Source organism: Oncorhynchus mykiss, chromosome 30, assembly GCF_013265735.2.
Source record: "Oncorhynchus mykiss isolate Arlee chromosome 30, USDA_OmykA_1.1, whole genome shotgun sequence".
NCBI classification, from domain to species: domain Eukaryota; kingdom Metazoa; phylum Chordata; class Actinopteri; order Salmoniformes; family Salmonidae; genus Oncorhynchus; species Oncorhynchus mykiss.
The window spans coordinates 13452658-13475342 of NC_050570.1; the positions used below are offsets into that span (position 1 = coordinate 13452658).

Here is a 22685-nt window from a genome sequence, read left to right on the forward strand (position 1 = left end):
CTTTACAATTGGGTTGGCACACCTTTTGCCTAGGGACACTGGGAGAGACGAGCACAGCACAGAAGAAAGTGCTGCAGGTTTACACGAATCAGACTCCATCTGGGCCCAGAGTGGTCTAGGGCCAGTAGGATCAGTCTGCAGCCAGTACAGAACGGCTCTGAAATTTGCAGCCCAGTAGTATGTCTGAAAATTTGGTAAAGCTAAACCCCCCAATGACCTAGGCTTCTGTAAATGTTTTCTACCAATCCGTGGTACCTTGCCATTCCAAATAAAATGCATGAATGTTTGATCCAGTGAAATAAAAAAAGATTTTGTAATAAAAATGGGTAAACATTGAAATAAATATAAAAATTTGGGTAACACATTCATTTTAATGACATTAATCCTTCCGATAAGAGAAAGGGGTAGCGAATTCCAAAAAGTAAAAGATTGTTTCAATCTGTCTGCTAGAGCAACAAAGTTTTCCTGAAACAAATTTGAATATTTCCTTGTCACTTTTACTCCCAAGTAAGTGAATTGATCCCGGACAATCCTAAACTGAGAACTTGTGAAAGAGCACTTTAAAGCAGCCTTGTTTACCGGAAAGAGCTCACTCTTGCCTAGATTCAGCTTGTACCCTGAGATTGATCCAAACTTTTTAAGAACAGATAGGGCACGTGGCAATGAGGTATCAGGGTTGGAGATAAACAAAAGGAGGTCGTCAGCATATAGCGAGACTTTCTGCTCTAAGCCCACCCTGATTATGCCTTGAATGGCATCATTAGAGCGTAGTGCAATGGCGAGAGGCTCGATTGCCAAAGCAAACAACAAGGGGGAGAGTGGGCAACCCTGTCTGGATCAGCGGTGCAAGGGAAAATAGTCAGAGGACAAGTTATTGGTCCGTACCGAAGCCATGGGGGAAAAATAAAGAATCTTTATCCACGCAATGAATTTGGGGCCAAAGCCAAATCTATAAAGGGCAGCTGTTAGGTAATCCCACTCAACGCGGTCAAACGCTTTTTCGGCATCAAGTGAGACCACCACCTCCGGGTCCTCCGACGCTGGGGAGTACAGTATATTTATAAGGCGCCTAATATTGAAAAATAAATGCCTATTTCTCACAAAGCCAGTCTGGTCAGAGTGTATTACTTGGTGCAGCAAGCCTTCCATACGGATGGCTAAAAGCTTAGCTAGGATTTTGTAATCACAGTTTAAAAGCGAGATTGGGAGATAGGATCCACATTCCAGGGGGTCTTTGTTTTTCTTTAGTAGTAATGAAATTGAAGCCTGATAAAGACTAGGCGGCAGCTTTGAAGTATTGAGGCACTCTGCAAATAGTCGGGACAAGAATGGGCAAAGCAGACCAGAAAACGTCCTGTAAAATTCGGTTGGAAAACCGTCCGGACCCGGTGATTTACCACTTTTCATTGCGGACACTGCTGTTGAAATCTCCTCAAGCGTAAATTCTTCTTCTAGACAGTCATGGGAGTCTGTATCAATTGAAGGCATATTCAAGCCACTAAAGAAGGAGTCAATCAGCGAAGGGTCTTGAGGGGATTCAGAGGTGTATAGCGCAGAGTAAAATTGTTTAAATTGATCATTGATCTCTTTATGTATAACTGTGGTGGCACCAGACCGGGTCCTTATTTGTGGGATTAAACGTGAGGCCTCAGATTTACGGATCTGATGTGCAAGGAGTTTACTGGCCTTGTCGCCTTGTTCATAGACTTTGTATCGAGCTCGCAAGAGTAACTGTTCAGCTTGCCTGGTAGAAAGCTCATCAAATTCAGATTGGAGTAGTTGGCGCTCTTTATGCAGATCAGAGGAAGGATCCGTAGCATACTTCTCATCCAATGTGGCTATGGACTCGCTCAGGTCCCGAAGTCGCTGGGAGCGAACTCTGTTTTGGTTGGCTGTATAAGAAATAATTTGGCCACGTAGGTATGCTTTGAGAGACTCCCATATGGTAGAGCAGGACATACCTGGTTGAATTAGTTTCTAGGAATAAGGTAATTTCAGAAGAAATGAAATTGACAAACTCCTTATCTGAGAGTAAAATGGGGTTGAGACGCCATTGATAACACCTAGGAGGTCGCTGGGGAAACTCTAGTTCAAGCACTAATGGTGAATGGTCAGAGATAACAATACTCTCGTAAGTACACTGCCGAAGGTTAGGCAGAAGTTTTTTGTCCAAAAATAAGTAATCAATCCGGGAGTATGTTTGATGAACATGAGAATAAAAGGAATACTGTCTATCTGTAGGATGTAGGAAACGCCAGGCCTCAAACATAGCATATTTCTGAAGAAAGGATTGAATAAGTAGGGCACATTTAGATGGGCCTGTATTTGTTTGTGAGGACTTGTCAAGAACTGGGGACATTTTACAGTTGAAATCCCCCCCTAAAATCAACAAATGAGAATCTAAATTGGGAATAGCAGACAGAAAGGAAGAAATGAAACTTGTGTCATCCCAATTGGGAGCATAAACACTAGCCAAAACAAGAGGGGTAGAAAACAGTTCACCGGTTACTATGACGTATCGTCCCTTAGGATCAGCAATAACCTCAGAAGCTACAAAGGGAGTAGCCTTATCAACCAGAATAGCAGCACCTCTTGATTTACTATGAAAGTTTGAGTGGAACACTTGACCAACCCAGTCCTTACGCATCCTAAAATGCTCACCAGTCCTCAAGTGAGTCTCTTGTAGAAATGCAATATTTGCATTCAAACCCTTTAAGTGTGTCAACACCCTCTTAGACTTGGCCATTCTAACACCTGGATATGTTTATTTTTGAACCATTCCATTGTAGATTTTGCTTTATGTTTTGGATCATTGTCTTGTTGGAAGACAAATCTCCGTCCCAGTCTCAGGTCTTTTGCAGACTCCATCAGGTTTTCTTCCAGAATGGTCCTGTATTTGGCTCCATCCATCTTCCCATCAATTTTAACCATCTTCCCTGTCCCTGCTGAAGAAAAGCAGGCCCAAACCATGATGCTGCCACCACCATGTTTGACAGTGGGGATGGTGTGTTCAGCTGTATTGCTTTTACGCCAAACATAACGTTTTGCATTGTTGCCAAAAAGTTCAATTTTGGTTTCATCTGACCAGAGCACCTTCTTCCACATGTTTGGTGTGTCTCCCAGGTGGCTTGTGGCAAACTTTAAACGACACTTTTTTATGGATATCTTTAAGAAATGGCTTTCTTCTTGCCACTCTTCCATAAAGGCCAGATTTGTGCAATATACGACTGATTGCTGTCCTATGGACAGAGTCTCCCACCTCAGCTGTAGATCTCTGCAGTTCATCCAGAGTGATCATGGGCCTCTTGGCTGCATCTCTGATCAGTCTTCTCCTTGTATGAGCTGAAAGTTTAGAGGGACGGCCAGGTCTTGATAGATTTGCAGTGGTCTGATACTCCTTCCATTTCAATATTATCGCTTGCACAGTGCTCCTTGGGATGTTTAAAGCTTGGGAAATATTTTTGTATCCAAATCCGGCTTTAAACTTCTTCACAACAGTATCTCGGACCTGCCTGGTGTGTTCCTTGTTCTTCATGATGCTCTCTGCGCTTTTAACGGACCTCTGAGACTATCACAGTGCAGGTGCATTTATACGGAGACTTGATTACACACAGGTGGATTGTATTTATCATCATTAGTCATTTAGGTCAACATTGGATCATTCAGAGATCCTCACTGAACTTCTGGAGAGAGTTTGCTGCACTGAAAGTAAAGGGGCTGAATAATTTTGCACGCCCAATTTTTCAGTTTTTGATTTGTTAAAAAAGTTTGAAATATCCAATAAATGTCATTCCACTTCATGATTGTGTCCCACTTGTTGTTGATTCTTCACAAAAAAATACAGTTTTATATCTTTATGTTTGAAGCCTGAAATGTGCCAAAAGGTCGCAAAGTTCAAGGGGGCCGAATACTTTCGCAAGGCACTGTACGCAAGAGACTTGCAGCTGTAATTGCTGCAAAAGGGGGCTCTACAAAGTATTGACTTTGGGCGGGGTGACTAGTTATGCACGCTCAAGGTTTCAATGTTTTTGTCTTATTTCTTGTTTGTTTCACAATAAAAGTGTTTTGCATCTTCAAAAGGGTAGGCATGTTGTGTACTCCCCCCCCCCCCAAAAAAAAAAAAAAAATTTTAATTCCAGGTTGTAAGGCAACAAAAGAGGAAAAATGCCAAGGGGGGTGAATACTTTCGCAAGCCACCGTGCCTATTTAGGCAATCCCTAGCTGCTGGGTTGCTAAGTCCTGGCCTATGGGGTCTGCCGTCCTCTGGGTTGTCACTCTGGCCTTGGCTTAACACACCCGAAACCAATACTGAATGTTTCACTAAGATCCTAAAGCTGAGTCTGGTGTGTTGGGTTGGGGCTTTGCAGAGTAGTGGACTCCTATGGACAGCATGGGGCAACCCAGCTAAATTGTGTGCAAGTAAAAAGGGCTCTACAGTACTATTAGGCCTATTAATTATAATTCATTATATGGAGGATTTGCTGTCATTTGCTGTTTTAATGTATATTTAAGGTGTATGTGGGGGGTTTTGTGTTTTTTTTTTTTGTTGTTCCCAAACCTTTCCTTTAAAATTGTGTTGGGAGAGAGTTGAGATATTGACTAGACTGGTGGGGGTCGGACGTGCAGGGGGCTCGGCCTGGCTGGTCAGTCAGGCTGACATTTGATACAGAGGATGTCTTAATAAAGACAATCAGAAGTCTTTGTATTTTATCAAGAGTTGTTTATTTGTTAGGCTATTGGTTAAAGGTGCAACACAATATTTTTACTTTAATTACCTTTGGTCTAACTCAGTCTTGTTAATCAGTTGAACATATTTAATAAGGATCTCATACTTAGCTTGATGACTGTGGGCATTTTTGCTTAATTTTTGTTCTAAATAAAGACAGCATATTGGATTGTGTAAAAATGCAGAAAATTAGCTTTAGATGCCCAATAAATGGGGGGACCCCCGCCAGGTTATGTCCCCCCACTTCTAAAACCAAAGTGGTTCCCCTGCCTACTACAGCAAGTCGACGGCGCCCCGGGACACATACAGCCCAGACAGTTATGCCCATGCGCAACTATTTTTGTGACGAGATAACAGCCAGCTAGGTGTTCATCTCTCAAAAGAGCACAAGACCATGAGATTTTGGCAGCAAGCCCGCCATAGTAAGTTGCCTATAGATCCATTGTCATATAAGCGACCGTACTATAGGCCTATATTTCCGCCGAGTAGAGACTGTTTACATGGAAAATGTTGTAACAGCCCTCATCTTTACAGTAGCCTTATTGGCCTAGTTTAATAATTGCTCCGGGCTTTTGCATTGCAGTACACAATCTGAACTCGAGATGACGCTACTGCTGTCTCTGCTCAAATGTTAGACCCATAAGGGCCAGCGACTCACTTTGCTCACTTCTCAGCCAAAAAACACAGATTATTGTTTCCTTTCGCTTCTGTTTTCGTTGTTGCTGTCATTCACTTTTGAACAGGACAATAAATAAAGGCAAAAACAATCATGTTAACACACCTCATAGTACTTTTCCATTAAAGTGTATTGGTTATTGGTTATAATGTTTCAAATATAGACCATTGCTATAGGTCAAATCGGACCTAATGTTGTTTTTGCATTTGACCATAGATAGCCAAACGGTTTTATTGAATAGGCTACATTTTAACTGATTGAAATGATAAATAGCAATGCTTTGTACATCTAGCCTGCTAAATGTCAGTCAGACACGGAATAACATGCATATGTTAAAATGTTTTTTTCGGGATAGCATCAAAAAGAAGAAAGGCTATAGGTTTATAGGCCTAAAATCTATTTTCAGAACTTGTACTCCTTGCGTGCATATTAACATAAGTAACGTTTTCTTTTGGAAATGAATTCACGAATACAGATAGACTTATGGAAATGCCATCATAGAATGGAGAGAAAACATTGTAGACTAGGCATATACTGTCAATTTATTTGTGTGAATTGAACCAGAGGAAACCTTCGTAATCATTTAAAATGGTGTGTTACGGCTAAACAAAATTTGTTTTGTATTAAAGCATGACATGGATTTTTGTGCAAATCTCCATTCGAAATCAATGCATGATTTATGCAACAATTAGAGCTGCACGCACGCTAGTAAGAATTCCGGGCCTGCTTTGATAGGTTATTTTAAGGGATATTAGGCCTATCTTAGAAAATAATATGTTAGACATATTATTTTATGGCAACAGTTTCTGTCTTGTTTGTGGGTAATTTGTGGCCTTATCAAACCCATCAGTTAGGAATACAATAAGATGTATTTAATATAGGCCATAGCCTATAACCTTCCCATCATAGTTCATGCTTTGAGACGTTAGATGTGATAGGCCTATGACATGGAGTAATAATCGAAATAATTTACATCAGATAATATGCTATTGTGTCCTGTGTTACGTTTAATTTTGTTATTAAATGTATGTGAACATTAAACTAACAACTCTTGTCCATTGATTAATTTAAATCAAAACTAAACATTACCCTATTTACTTTAGACATATTATTATTATATAATATGCTTAATTAATACAGTACAATATGCTACAGTGTTTTTGAATTTTGAATTTCAATATTTTCTTCCCATGTTCCTCGGGTTAAACATGCCAGGTATTAACGGCACACATTCCCAGTTATCTTGGCAAAATAGAATAAATTATGAAACATGGTTTGTATAAATAGTCATAGTCATTTATTTATAATAACATCGAAAGCCTTTCACTCATTTTAAGCTGTATAAATATAAAGTTAAACATTTCTCACAACAAACAAACCAAGCGCCTCAGGCTACATTAAATACATAAAACACTTTTTTTCGTTTATTTTTTAAAAAACAAATCACCTCTTATTTACACATATACAAAAATGGTCCTCTATTGTCATAAACAATAAAAATGGCAAGGAAAGAACAAAAGATGACGATGACACACACACACACAAGTCTAAGAAAGTGGTCAAATATTTCATTTACGATTACACTTAGGCCTACATAAATAAGTCGGAAATTATATCTCATAAAACGTGACCAATGGGAAGCCAATGATTGATCTTCAAGGAATTGAAACCTTTCTATTAGAAGGAATGACAGCTTTGCCATCCTATTCTTCTACCACAGCAACATTCTGCAACTCTGTCCGTTTGTTGTTTTCTACAATTTACAGGAATCGATTCGTTTTCATGAATGTAGCCATACTATCACTGTGTTCATAGCACTTGGTAGATGGGGTCATGGGACGGCTGTGGGCAGTTGGTCGGTGACGGCACGGGTGCCCCCGTTTCGCTCAGGATAGATCCCTCTTGTGGAGAACAGGGGCTACCTTCGGAACCCTCCTGGCCTGATAACACAGTGCACGCTGACGTGTCTGTAGAGATTCTCTCCACGATGTTGGAAAGACAATCCAGGCTGGAGACTGCTGCGTTCTTGTTGCTTCTGGAATCAGCTGTAACAGAGGTGAAGGAAACATCAGTCAGAGACAAGTAACATTATCTACATGTGTGTCAAAAAATGTCTGCCAAGGGTCTTGTGCATTAGGCTACTGAAGGAGAGCTGCTGAAAAAAACGTATTTTAAAAACCGTATAATAAAGGTCTAGGCCTAACAAGTCACAATAATATAACACTTTAAAATAATAACTTACCATTTGGAGTCTCGGCGAAATAAGAGCTGTCATAGTTGCTTCGTCTTGCGGACGTGCACGTTGGGGCATTATAGTCCATCTGGATAAAACATTAATAAATGCAATCTAAGAATTCGATCAATAAAATAACACTGTGTGTTCTGACAGCTTTTGGAGTGATATTGAATGACATGAATATCTCAAACTATATACCTGTATCCCACCTTTTTTTGTGCTTAGCATGTAACATTTTTTGTTGTTGATGTACTATTTACCCATTTTTCTCCACAATTTTGTGATATCCAATTGGTAGTTCCAAAATAATATAAGAAAATCAAATTGAATAGGCCTACTAAATGTATTTATATAGCCCTGCAAATAGGTTTTATTGAATAAAAACTACCGAATTCCAGTGTGGTCATGCACATACACTGATGTCAAGATGCACCAACTCACCATTCCATCAGAGCAGTTGGACTGTGGACTGGATGCATCAGAGTCCCCGCTATAGTGTTCCAACACCGGGTAGTAGTTCTCGCCGTCCTGGCCCCTGAGCAGAGATTGCAGAGACTCGATGTAGCTGATTGCATTTCTCAAGATCTCCACCTTGGGAAGCCTCTGATTGGGGTTGTTCGACGTGCATCTCTTCAGGTTCTCGAAGGCATCGTTGACCTTTCCCAGCCTCCTCCTCTCCCGCATAGTAGCAGCCTTCCTCCGGTCAGAGTTTGTGGTTTTCCTCTTGCAAGCTTTACATGCCCAGAGGAGGCACCTCCCGGCTTGGTGGTGCCCGCTCGGTGCCCTGATGTGCTCGTCTTCGTTGTAATGGTGGTCGTCTGGCTTGAGGAGTCCCACGTGGACCAACCGGGGGTCCAGGTCCTCGAAGAAATGCATGTCGCTGGTGTTGAAGCACGGGTCGTCATAAAAGTCATCAGCAGAGGTGACAGGGAACGAAATATCCGACAACTCCATCTCACTGTCAAATTCCAAGACCAGCCTTGTAACGATTGTAATCCTGGCTCTGTATTTGTCACAAACGTTAGAGGTTACCGGAAACTTTGGGCAAAAAGTTGAACTGTAAAGGTATCCTTAGAGCAAACAAAAACCGTACAATTAGTATTCGTTTTTAGTGTAGGAATTTGGTTGTCTTTCCCAACCTGTATCCTAGTGCACCCCTTGGGTACCTGTTGCTGATGCTGTGGCTCAAACAAGCTTTTATCCCTGGTGAGTTAGGGGCGTGCTCTGCATTTCTGACAGCTCCCTGGATTGGCCAATGGTCGCGCGGAATGTGTGCGCAGGGAGTGGTTTACAACTTCATGCTAATTAGTGTACAATTTCTCGTAACTGTCTCTATAATAACATGGAATAGGATTACTTTATTTTTCCAGAAGGAACTTTAGTAAAAGCATAATATTCTAGTAATAGGACTACATAGAAGTATAATAATAATACAGCTATGCACCAACATATTACAATTGAATCTGTATATTACATTTATGAAAGTGATTTGATTGTAATTCATTGTTCATTAATATGAGCTTCTTAAAATATCAGTATGACTGTATTCAAAGGAATAATACGTCTCGAACGCTCTTTTAAATTCAAATAGCCCATAACCTGTCTTAATCTTTAATTATGTTATTCACACGTTTATCTAGTGTCCCTATACAATTTGTTTCGAAGATGGAAGTTGGCCTAATGATATCACTAATTGTCATCTTGCACAACCTATTATTATAATTTATAGCCCTCGAATATATTCATTATCCAAAGTGCAGGCTGCTTTATAATTAATCAGGCAGACCTGTTTGTTTTAAATAAATATAATTTTCTAAATACGAAATGCTCTCAAGGCTGTTATGATTTGAAGGGATTTTTAAAATGTTTTTATAGACAGGCCTACTGGAGAAAAATAGGCCACGATAAGCCTGCTACTTGAAAACCTCCATGTCTTGTTATTGGTATTTATTGGAATCCCCATTGGCATCTGCAAAAGCCTCATCTACTCTTCATGGGTTCCACATGAAACATGACATAATACATAGTACATAACATGATCAGTCAAGGAGTGAAATACATACATTTAAAACGTCACAGTCGACAGTACATATCAGTACATACACACAATATCTAGGTCTGGGTTAGGATCGCTAGATGGCGATAGTGAGTTGATTAAACCAGTGATGACATCCCATGCAACACTCCTGCAACAATCAAGAATCCTTTGACAGTCAGGAAATTGAAGTCACTACGAACACTTATATTACATTAAACACTATATGAGCCATATAGAACAAAGAGAGCTTAGAGGGTTTTTTTCAAAACTTTATTTCAAAAGGAAGACATTGTTTTAACTTTGTACTGTATGTGATGAAGAGGGATAATTCATATTTCAACAGTATATTTAAAGGCAATTTGTTTTGTGGACACAAAGTGTATGGATGAGACAATTCCCAAACAATATCTCTTAATCATCAACCCATAATTTCTAACGAATCAGTGATCTCTTTGTAACATAGTAAATACAGAAATACTTCACATTATAAGCCACTTAACATAGTATACTGAGAAGATTGTCAATGCAGGAGTCATCCAGAAAAAATACCAGATATTACAGTATCAACTTTGATTGTCGCATTGTTACCTCTCAATGCATCCAACAGCATCCTTTAAGACATCAAACCTCAAATTTGCTTATGGAATACATACATGATACACTGAGGTTGTGCCCTTTTAAATGCCCAGATCAAGTACATAATACATGTATTCTTCATTTTTGGTAGTTTCTAGAACTTAAAGTACTGGATTCAAGACCTTCCACCCTCTCTAACATAACCCAATACCCCCATCAATATGTTGAACCAAACATTTACAAAATAGGGCAGATATTCAAGCTTAGGAATTTGGAAGAAGTGCTATAGCTTGGTTCAGTTTACATTCTAGAATGAAGCTAGTTGTAAATAAGCCATCCCCCCTTGTTTGTTCAGTTCAGAAATCATTTCCATAGAGGACTTTGGAGTATCTTCTACAATACATTGGTCTTACTGACTAGCAATAACACAATATAGGTGCCCAGACAAAAAAAACACAGACATGACAGGAAAGGCTTGTTTTGTGAGTCTAACTCACCAAGTAGGCTTCTTTAATGGAAACACACGCTAGTGAGTGATTCATCCACTGGTGACGTTGGTCAACTCCTCCTGCAGCTGGTTGATTAGGTACTCCCCAAAGCCCCCCGAGCGGTCAATGGTGCAGCCCACTCTACGGGCGTTGGTCAGGAGGTCTCCCAGCAGTTTGACGCAGGGCACCAGTGGCCCCAGGAAGCGGCTCTTGACCACGCTGGCAGAGTGCGGGTCGCTGTGCTCCTTGGACAGCTGGCTGAGCTCCACCATCACAGCCATCTCCTCCTTCCACTGGCCCAGCATCAGCTCGAGGGCTGGGATCACTGCACACACCTCCTCACAGCCTGGCCTCTGGGGGAGAATGACAGCACACACACACAGAGACGGCCATTAGAATGCACTGACTGTGCTCTGCTAAATCAGGGATTCCCATAGTCGGTCCTGGGGCCCCACCGGGTGCACGTTGTGTTTTTTTCCCAAGCATTACACAGCCGATTCAAATAATTAAAGCTTGATGATGAGTTGGTTATTTGAATCAGCTGTGTAGTTCTAGGGCAAAAACCAAAACGTGCACCCAGGGGGGGCCCCAGGACCGACTATGGGAAACCTTGTGCTAATAATCAAAATGTAGATGTTAGAACAGAACAGCTCGCTTAATTGTCCCCCTTACTGAAGGATAACTATATACTTTTTACTTTAATTCATTATTATACTACTGTAGTTTCTTAAAATCTGAAAACACTTGAATATATCTCTCCTACTTTAACTATGATCTTTATGAAAATGAATCCATCCAAACTGTTTTATAAACAAAACAACGAAAAGCCTTTCAGACAACTTCTTTCCAAACTTCAAACAACGTTGAAGAATTGGTTGCAGAATTTAATACAAATCGTAATAATATCAACACTGATGAATAGACTTATTCAGGACACATCATTTGCCCTCACAGATCAATGGATAACAAGGTGTCCCAAATTGCTGATGATGGACCCCTTAGCGGTCCCACTTGGGATCGATTTGACATGACTCGTAAAACTGGAGGAGGCAGAAAGAGGACACGGCACTAAAGTGTCAACGCCACCCCGTACATCTGGAAACACAATTAATGCCTCGTCCTTCCGCCTGCACATTAATCTCCCCAATTTTCCGGAACTCAGGGGAAATGTACACCCTGACAGGCAATAGGCCTGAGCCCCAGGAAAAGCTCCAGGGTTAGGGTTTAACCCCCCACCCCCCTTGGCCTCAGACGTTCCTATTCTGTCCACTCACAACCCCTTATCCCCAGCACCAGCAGAGACAGTAACCAGATTTCCACACAACCCTTTAATGCAAAATAATTACCTGACGCATAAGAAAAAGTCACGACAGGGCTTATGGAAACAGAAAATGTTGGTACAATTTCATGTGTCTGTAAAATTAATTATGCGAGAAATGACGTTGGAAATGCCTTTATGCGCAAATATCGATATAATAAAGTAAACTTGGTGTCACACGATATGGGCCTACCACCACGATGTGGAAAAGCATGATATGTTTCTAGGCAGATTAAAAACATTATGATGAACTTCACATGGTGGGTAAATGCACTGTGATCATGCACATTTCCAATAGTCCAAATATTGAGGGTAAGCTATTATTTGAATGCTGGTGACCGGTGCTTGGCTGTCTTGAGAGAATGTGTCAAAACCAGATTGTGCAAGTTTGCTATTAATCACAACAGTTTGTTGTGAAAACCATCGGTAAAGTTGAAATTGAGATGACCATCGAACTTATGTTTTTTATTCCGTACATGGGAACTTAACCGCAAAAGTAATTTATGTGCACTACTTCATCACGCACAGCCTTTTATCTGCCACAAGTCAGTTTGATGGAAACTCACATCTGGTGGGAAAATGCGCTTATTGTTTTTATGCAGATTTTAGGATATCCGCATGAAAATCTGTGGCCAATTGAATGGAAACCAAGCTAGTGTGCCAATTTATTTAGCCAGAAGGAAAAAGGCATGCATGCATGACCCATGCCCTACTGCACTGCCTAAAGTTAGGAGGAACCCATCCCCTCTCCCCCGGCAGTGGGCACACAGAATTAGAATGAGTAGAACAGGCATCCCCATTCAGGTCAACTATGCCATAATGGGTGGTGGTTCATTATATTTCTATAAGCGGGCAGCTCTACACTGTAAAACTTTTCCCTGTAAATTGACAGCATTATACTAGCACCACAGTTGCCAGTTTAATACTGTAATTTTGCTTTACAGCAGTGATGCTGTAATATCGTTTACAGTACCATTTTCCTTACTGTAAAAATTATTACAGCATTCTTGCTTTAAATTTACAGCAAGGATGCTGTAATACAGTATGTTACATATTACAGCATTCATGCGGTAAATTTACAGCAGGATGCTGTAATATGTTTTACAGTAAGGAAATTCATACTGTAAACTATATTACAGCATCACTGCTGTTTAGCAAAATTACAGTATTAAACTGGAAACTGTGGTGCCAGTATAATGCTGTAAATTTACAGGGAAATACCTACAGTAATATACAATTATTTTACAGTACTAAGCAGCATTGCAGGCTGTCTTTAGAAGACAGCTCCCTGAAACATAATATTGTAAGAAAAACAATGTGTACAAACATATATTTATTCAAATTCAAAACATGAATTTCACATGAATTGCACTTCTTCACCATACACAAACCAGGATATTAGAATAGGTCACATGAATTTCACATGAATTACACTACTTCACCATACACAAACCAAGATATTAGAATAGGTCATTCTTGAAAATACAGGATTATGTAAGAAAAAAATTAACTCTAAATAAAAAAAATGAAAAAAGGAGAACAGTTGAACAGGGAGATATTTTTACAAAAAACTATAACAAGGACTGCTTGCCTGCCTGTCTTTGAGAGAGAAATGAGAGAGAGAGAGAGAGAGCGAGATCGAGAGAGAAAGGGGCTGAGAGAGAAGGATGATAGAGAAGAGTGAGCAGGGCTAGATTGGAGCCAGAGAAGCAAGCTACCGCAAGCCAACACAGGCTCCGGGATGGAGCAAGCAGATCATTTACTGACCCAACCCGCATGGCAGGATTTCTGAGAGAATGAGAGATGCAAACAAGTCTCAAATAAATCTCGGTGGCATGCAGATTATCACCCCAATCTTTGAAACTCTGATCCTCCTTAGCTAAGATATGTCAACTAGGACAAACATGGAAATAGAAAGAATAGAAAGAGAGAGATTGCTATTACTATCACTACTACTAATATCACTACTACTACTATAACTATCACCATCACTACTACTATAACCACTACTACTAATACTACTATAACTATCACCACTACTACTACTACTACTACTATCACCACTACTACTACTACTACTACTACTACTACTACTACTACTATCACTACTATAACATTCACCACTACTACTATCACCACTACTACTATTACTATCACTACTGCTACTACTACTACTATCACCACTACTACTATCACCACAACTACGACTGCTACTATCCCCACTACTACTACTACATTACTATCACCACTACTACTACTACTACTACTACTACTACTATCACCACTACTACTACTACTACTACTACTACTACTACTACTACTACTATCACTACTATAACATTCACCACTACTACTATCACCACTACTACTATTACTATCACTACTGCTACTATTACAACTACTACTACTACTATCACCACTACTACTATCACCACAACTACGACTGCTACTATCCCCACTACTACTACTACTACTACATTACTATCACCACTACTACTACTAATACTATCACTACTATCACTACTACTACTATTACAACTACTATCACCACTACTACTATTACTATCACCACTACTACTGTCATGAACAAAGTAAATGCCCTAAACGACTTGCCAAAACTATAGTTTGTTAACAAGAAATTTGTGGAGTGGTTGAAAAAACAGTTTTAATGACTCCAACCTAAGTTTATGTAAACTTCCGACTTCGACTGTAATTAATCAGAGAATCTGGTATAAAATTAACCCTGAGCTCGACCAGTGACACAGACTGATACACCCCAACAATTAAATGCACCTGTGATTCTGTGACCAGAATCAGTGAGATCTTTCCAAATGTGTATCCGTCATCATTTTCTCCCATTACAACAAGGCCTTTAGTGTATGTTTTTGCTTTGTATACAATTTTAAACACCTCTGCAGTGCTTTGCTTTGTGAACCCTTTTGACTGTCCGGCTCCCTGAATGGTGTTGTTATATAATTGCTCCTCAAATGAATTCATGACACCAACATCTTCAATGCTATGTGGAAACAATTGGCCACTGCATAAGTAATCCTGGAGTGGCTCTCAGACAAGTTTTCTGGCACACTCCTTGAAGTAGGAGTGCTTGCTCTCAAACCTTAGTGTCCTTATTCGTTTGTGTCGCCCAAATTGCAGGATGAGGTTGGGGTAGTGTAACAAGTACTGATGCTTCAGTGCAAGGGCACTCTATCCCACAAGCAAAAACTGTAGTTCACAACATTTCTATGTTTTTTTTTGTATGAGTAATGAATGCTTTAATATTTAGGAAACAGAAATTGCAGGATTTACACCTGCACATTCCCAATAAAGCTACTTCCAGCTACGAGCCATCCTGCAATATGAAAATTACACTACACCCAGCCACCAAATGGCATTCACACACCAAGAGCTATGAAGCTATACGTTACTATGCAACTCATGCCAACCACACAATCTAAACAAAATAATTATACACTACAAGGCTAAATAAAATATCAGTCTGTGCCTGATGTTTTAGATATAATTAATTTACCGTTGCTTAATTAATGGTTGGATAGGATCACTTCTGAAAGAGTAGCAAAAGCACAAGGAAAATTCAACTCAAGCGGAAAATGCCACTACCATCGCCCTGAATAATGTTAGCAAGCTAACCACACAATCTGAAGAAAACGAAAATGAAAAATAACTTTAATATCCTACAGGGTAAAATATCAGTCTGTGCCTGTTGTTGCTGAATATATTAATTTAAATGGACTAATAAGGATAACAAAAGCATAGGGGGAATATTCCACTCACTTCTGCTAAATGAGACTGAATAGAGCTAACATTAACCAGAGATATTTAGAGAAAGGTGTCCAATAGAGTGCACCATCTCTGAGCTATAGCTAACGTTAGCAAGCACCATTCCCCTTTCATCTGAGAGCTTCCATTCTTCTCATTCCAACTGCAGAATCACCCAAAAAGTATACATCCCAAGGTAAAATGTCAGTCCGTGGCTGTTGACAAACTAAAGGTGTATTCGACATAGCTAAACTCTCGCTCCCTCCCTAGACGAACTGTATTTTTGTCTGGTGAAGCCTATGCCCATTTTGCCACTAATAATACCATAGCGTTAGCACCATGTCATGCACCCACGGGTTAAGTAGCCTATCCAAAGAAACAAACATATGGATTTCTGCACGTTGTTAATACTAAAATGATTTGCTCTATAGCTACAAGATCACAAATGATTTTACCAGCAAGAAAGATCAACGCAACAGACCGACATGTCAACTTGGCTATACTGTTAGCTAACACAATCCAAACAAGCTAACTTTAGCGAGATAGTAGCGTAGTTAATTAAGAAAACCTGCAGGTACAGTGCCTTGCGAAAGTATTCGGCCCCCTTGAACTTTGCAACCTTTTGCCACATTTCAGGCTTCAAACATAAAGATATAAAACTGTATTTTTTTGTGAAGAATCAACAACAAGTGGGACACAATCATGAAGTGGAACAACATTTATTGGATATTTCAAACTTTTTTAACAAATCAAAAACTAAAAAATTGGGCGTGCAAAATTTTTCAGCCCGTTTACTTTCAGTGCAGCAAACTCTCTCCAGAAGTTCAGTGAGGATCTCTGAATGATCCAATGTTGACCTAAATGACTAATGATGATAAATACAATCCACCTGTGTGTAATCAAGTCTCCGTATAAATGCACCTGCACTGTGATAGTCTCTGAGGTCCGTTAAAAGCGCAGAGAGCATCATGAAGAACAAGGAACACACCAGGCTGGTCCGAGATACTGTTGTGAAGAAGTTTAAAGCCGGATTTGGATACAAAAAGATTTCCCAAGCTTTAAACATCCCAAGGAGCACTGTGCAAGCGATAATATTGAAATGGAAGGAGTATCAGACCACTGCAAATCTATCAAGACCTGGCCGTCCCTCTAAACTTTCAGCTCATACAAGGAGAAGACTGATCAGAGATGCAGCCAAGAGGCCCATGATCACTCTGGATGAACTGCAGAGATCTACAGCTGAGGTGGGAGACTCTGTCCATAGGACAACAATCAGTCGTATATTGCACAAATCTGGCCTTTATGGAAGAGTGGCAAGAAGAAAGCCATTTCTTAAAGATATCATAAAAAGTGTCGTTTAAAGTTTGCCACAAGCCACCTGGGAGACACACCAAACATGTGGAAGAAGGTGCTCTGGTCAGATGAAACCAAAATTGAACTTTTTGGCAACAATGCAAAACGTTATGTTTGGCGTAAAAGCAACACAGCTCATCACCCTGAACACACCATCCCCACTGTCAAACATGGTGGTGGCAGCATCATGGTTTGGGCCTGCTTTTCCTCAGCAGGGACAGGGAAGATGGTTAAAATTGATGGGAAGATGGATGGACCATTCTGGAAGAAAACCTGATGGAGTCTGCAAAAGACCTGAGACTGGGACGGAGATTTGTCTTCCAACAAGACAATGATCCAAAACATAAAGCAACATCTACAATGGAATGGTTAAAAAATAAACATATCCAGGTGTTAGAATGGCCAAGTCAAAGTCCAGACCTGAATCCAATCGAGAATCTGTGGAAAGAACTGAAAACTGCTGTTCACAAATGCTCTCCATCCAACCACACTGAGCTCGAGCTGTTTTGCAAGGAGGAATGGGAAAAAATGTCAGTCTCTCGATGTGCAAAACTGATAGAGACATACCCCCAAGCGACTTACAGCTGTAATCGCAGCAAAAGGTGGCGCTACAAAGTAATAACTTAAGGGGGCTGAATAATTTTGCACCCCAATTTTTCAGTTTTTGATTGGTTAAAAAAGTTTGAAATATCCAATAAATGTTGTTCCACTTCATGATTGTGTCCCACTTGTTGTTGATTCTTCACAAAAAAATACAGTTTTATATCTTCATGTTTCAAGCCTGAAATGTGGCAAAAGGTCGCAAAGTTCAAGGGGGCCGAATACTTTCGCAAGGCACTGTATATAGAAGTATATAGTACAGTCTTGGCCAAAAGTTTAGAGAATGACACAAATATTAATTTCCACAAAGTTTGCTGCCTCAGTGTCTTTAGATATTTTTGTCAGATGTTACTATGGAATAGTGAAGTATAAGTACACGCATTTCATAAGTGTCAAAGGCTTTTATTGACAATTACATGAAGTTGATGCAAAGAGTCAATATTTGCTGTGCTGACCCTTCTTTTTCAAGGCCTCTGCAATCCACCCTGGCCTGCTATCAATTAACTTCTGGGCCACATCCTGACTGATGGCAGCCCATTCTTGCATAATCAATGCTTGGAGTTTGTCAGAATTTGTGGGTTTTTGTTTGTCCACCCACCTCTTGAGGATTGACCACAAGTTCTCAATGGGATTAAGGTCTGGGGAGTTTCCTGGCCATGGACCCAAAATATTGATGTTTTGTTCCCCGAGCCACTTAGTTATCACTTTTGCCTTATGGCAAGGTGCTCCATCATGCTGGAAAAGGCATTGTTCCTCACCAAACTGTTCCTGGATGGTTGGGAGCAGTAGCTCTTGGAGGATGTGTTGGTACCATTCTTTATTCATGGCTGTGGTCTTAGGCAAAATTGTGAGTGAGCCCACTCCCTTGGCTGAGAATCAACCCCACACATGAATGGTCTCAGGATGCTTTACTGTTGGCATGACACAGGACTGATGGTAGCGCTCACCTTGTCTTCTCCGGACAAGCTTTTTTCCGGATGCCCCAAACAATCGGAAAGGGGATTCATCAGAGAAAATGACTTTACCCCAGTCCTGAGCAGTCCAATCCCTGTACCTTTGCAGAATATCAGTCTGTCCCTGATGTTTTTCCTGGAGAGAAGTGGCTTCTTTGCTGCCCATCTTGGCACCAGGCCATCCTCCAAAAGTCTTTGCCTCACTGTGCGTGCAGATGCACTCACACCTGCCTAAGCAAGCTCTGTACTGGTGGTGTCCCGATCCCGCAGCTGAATCAACTTTAGGAGACAGTTCTGGAGCTTGCTGGACTTTCTTGGGCGCCCTGAAGCCTTCTTCAAAACAATTGATCCGCTCTCCTTGAAGTTATTGATGATCCAATAAATGGTTGATTTAGGTGCAATCTTACTGGCAGCAATATCATTGCCTGTGAAGCCCTTTTGTGCAAAGCAATGATGACGGCACGTGTTTCCTTGCAGTTAACAATGGTTGACAGAGGATGAACAATGATTCCAAGTACCACCCTCCTTTTGAAGCTTCCAGTCTGTTATTCGAACTCAATCAGCATGACAGAGTGATCTCCAGCCATGTCCTCGTCAACACTCACACCTGTGTTAACGAGAGAATCACTGACATGATGTCAGCTGGTCCTTTTGTGGCAGGGCTGAAATGCAGTGGAAATGTTTTGGGGGGATTCAGGTCATTTGCATGGCAAATGGGGACTTTGTAATCAATTGCAATTCATCTGATCACTCTTCGTAACATATATGGAAATTGCCATCAGACAAACTGAGGCAGCAGACTTTGTGAAAATTAATAGTTGTGTCATTCTCAAAACTTTTGGCCACAACTGTATATGGAATTAGTACATACCTAGCAGCTGCTCAAAAATATTTAGGCGACTTTTCCACGAAAATACAAAATAGCTTGAGTAGAACAGAAAGATAATTTTCTCATGAGTCTTCCCTTACAGACCCTTTGGCGCAGAGCATCGCATTAGTGGAAATCAAGTCTGTTCTCAGGGCAGGCCTGGTTGTAGATAGGTTCGAGTCGGGACATTGTTAGCATTTTAGCTTTCCTAACCTTCACCTAATTATCATAACATGCTGTGTTAATTCACGTAACCTGCTAAGAAAAGTAACTGCTAAAAGTAACTGCTAAGAAAAGTAAAACCGGCAGACCTGCCCTGAGAACAGTCTTGATTTCAAATATGAGATACAGCTCTCTTTCTCTCTTTCACACACCACAGACAGTTTGGCACCGCCAACTACAGCAGTGTTCAGGGACTACTGTAAAGAAATACAGTAAGTTAGAGTCATTTCTACAGGAGGCTTACAATTACAGTTAATAACAGTATTTTTCAGCATTTGACCCATAATTTAGTACAATCTACAGCATTAATGCTGTAAAACACATTTAAGGTATTTTACTGTGCATTCTATAGTGTTTTACTGTTGAAATTACATTAAAGTCTTACAGTGTACCTGTATGTCTTTATTACAGTACTGTCCCCCTCTGTCTGACAGGTAGTCCAGCATGGCCTCAGCCTGCGCCTGTTCCTGCTCAGAGTGCTCATGGAAGAACGCTGCCACCCTTGGCAAGGCAATATCATCCTGCTCAAATATATTGGCCTGGAAGAGTGAATCATATAGAGTAACTACAGTGAGAATGATCCATTTACAAGTGGGTTATTGACATATATTGCTTTATTGGATGGCATACAGCTTAATTCATATTGTGACTAACTTTAAGCAACTTGGTACATTTCATCAACTCATCAAAGACCTGTGCAAATATGACTAAGTATGGAAATGGGAATAAACGATAAGATGAAGACTTGCAAGATTCATTGCTTGTACACATTAGTTATGCAATGTTGTGGAATGACAGTCACGATGAGCTCTAAATTAAGCAAAAAGGCACGCATTCAGGGCTCGAACCACTTCGCTTATTATTAAGCAATAAGGTCCGAAGAGATGTGGTATATGGCCAATATACCACGGTTAAGGGCTGTTCTCACGCACGACGCAACGCTAAGTGGTAGTTTTTAGGCATGACGCAACACGAAGTGGTATATTGGCCATATATCACAAACCCCCGAGGTGCCTTACTGCTATTATAAACTGGTTACCAACGTAATTAGAGCAGTAAAAATACATGTTTTGTCATTCCCGTGGTATGCTGTCAGACAATCAGCATTCAGGGCTCGAACCACCTAACATAGTTCATAATGTAGACCACACCTCCTCGTGCCTTATTGCTTAAATATATGACAGAGGGTTGAAAACCTTTCAGTGATTCAGGCCATAAATTATATATTTTTTTAAATCCATGCAATTTCAAATAGCTTTTATTTATAAAACATCCAATTTTCCCATAGAACATTTTGTAAACAAGTAACTTGCACTTATAGCCTATTGCTGGATGGTTAGGTCGCCCTTACCAGTGCATCAAGTCTGTAAGCAACCTCCATAAGCATTGTAGATACTCCGCACAAACTCTCCTCAACGACTGTTTCACCCTGCTCCCGACAAATGGTCTGTGAATTTTACAGATAGGCAGGCTGGTCTTTAATCTCTTGACACTTAGTTCAGCCATGTTTAAAAATTCCCGACGGAGATTAGATTGTAACAACAACCGTTATTGCACAACTGATGAAGTCGAAAGTTGGCTAGCTCACAACTGATCTCGATTGAACGACACTATCTCCTTCCCATACCTTCACATAAACTTGTGATAATATTGATCCTTTAACACTAAATGAATAGCGTAATATAAACAACTACATACACTATAAGTGTTCTTTGCAGTCTTTGGTTGCGAGAGTGAACGATAATTTAGAAATGGAGAAATCGTTTCCAGTTCAGATTCTCAAATTCATCCGGTGCGTGTGATCGACACTGTCCTAAATGAGAGTGAAGCGCGAAGTCAATTACAAATAGTAAAATTCAACAACGATTAGTGGAAATTGTGTAATTAAAAAGTAGGCATGAACAGTGGCTAATGCATGCGAATTATGCTGGGATAGCATGTTGCGCGTCAGAAAATAAATTCGGTTTAGTCAAAATAAAATAGAATCACTTTATTTTTGAAAGTGGGTTATTTGCTTGAATATGCACAGTTCTTGTATATTTTAACTGCTGAATGTAACGTCTGCTTCCAACTCCCACTCTCAAACACATAGATCCCCTGAACGCAGCTCACGCTCCAGATCCTAATCACCTGAATTCTGATCACCTGTTCACACACCTGTATGTCATTATCACACACTATTTAGTTCAGTTTTGGCACCCCATCATTGTGATGTATTGTTTGTTTTGTGACACACTGCTATCTGGAGCGCTGGGTTTCCCCCTAATTTGCACCCCCAATGTATGATCGTTTTTGCCTGCCTCACTAACGACGCCTGTTCCCTGCCTGTACTTTAGCCAATCGGATTTCCTGTTATCAATTTATTACCTTCTATTTCGGATGACATTACTGGCCTTTTCCCTGCCTGTACTGTTGGCTTTTTGGACCCTCTGTGTATGACCTGCTTGCCCCTGGACCCAGCTACCTGCCTCCTCCTGTGGCCCGATACAATAAACACCTGCTGCGCCCTGCGCTTGAAACCAGCTCTCTGTCTCCCATCGTGTTCATTACACTGTATTGTTCCTGGATTTTAGAACAATGGCATAAGCATCCCATAATCAGCCAGACATGTCTTTTAGACCAACAGTGCAGAATTGGACTTCCCCATAGGCCAGTGGTCCCTAACCCCTGGACACCGGCCAAATTGTAATTGTATCACCATACTAAACAGGATACTATCATGTGAACTCAGGGGGAAAAAATGTCCCTTTTTCAGGACCCTGTCTTTCAAATATAATTTGTAAAAATACAAATAACTTCACAGATCTTCATCGTAAAGGGTTTAAACACTGTTTCCATGCTTGTTCAATGAACC

General features: G+C 40.5%; 1 protein-coding gene and 1 pseudogene across 1 annotated transcript; both read right to left on the bottom strand.

The window, feature by feature from the left end:
• Positions 1–6676: 6676 nt before the first annotated feature.
• Positions 6677–8787, bottom strand: myod2 (myoblast determination protein 2). The gene is given in 5 exon segments (NM_001124728.1): positions 6677–7271; positions 7273–7287; positions 7290–7447; positions 7645–7723; positions 8080–8787. Coding segments are annotated over 5 exon segments (825 nt in total). The 5' UTR covers positions 8593–8787; the 3' UTR covers positions 6677–7211.
• Positions 8788–9932: 1145 nt separating this feature from the next.
• On the bottom strand, positions 9933–21657 carry LOC110521367 (annotated as a pseudogene).
• Between the last annotated feature and the right edge of the window lie 1028 nt (positions 21658–22685).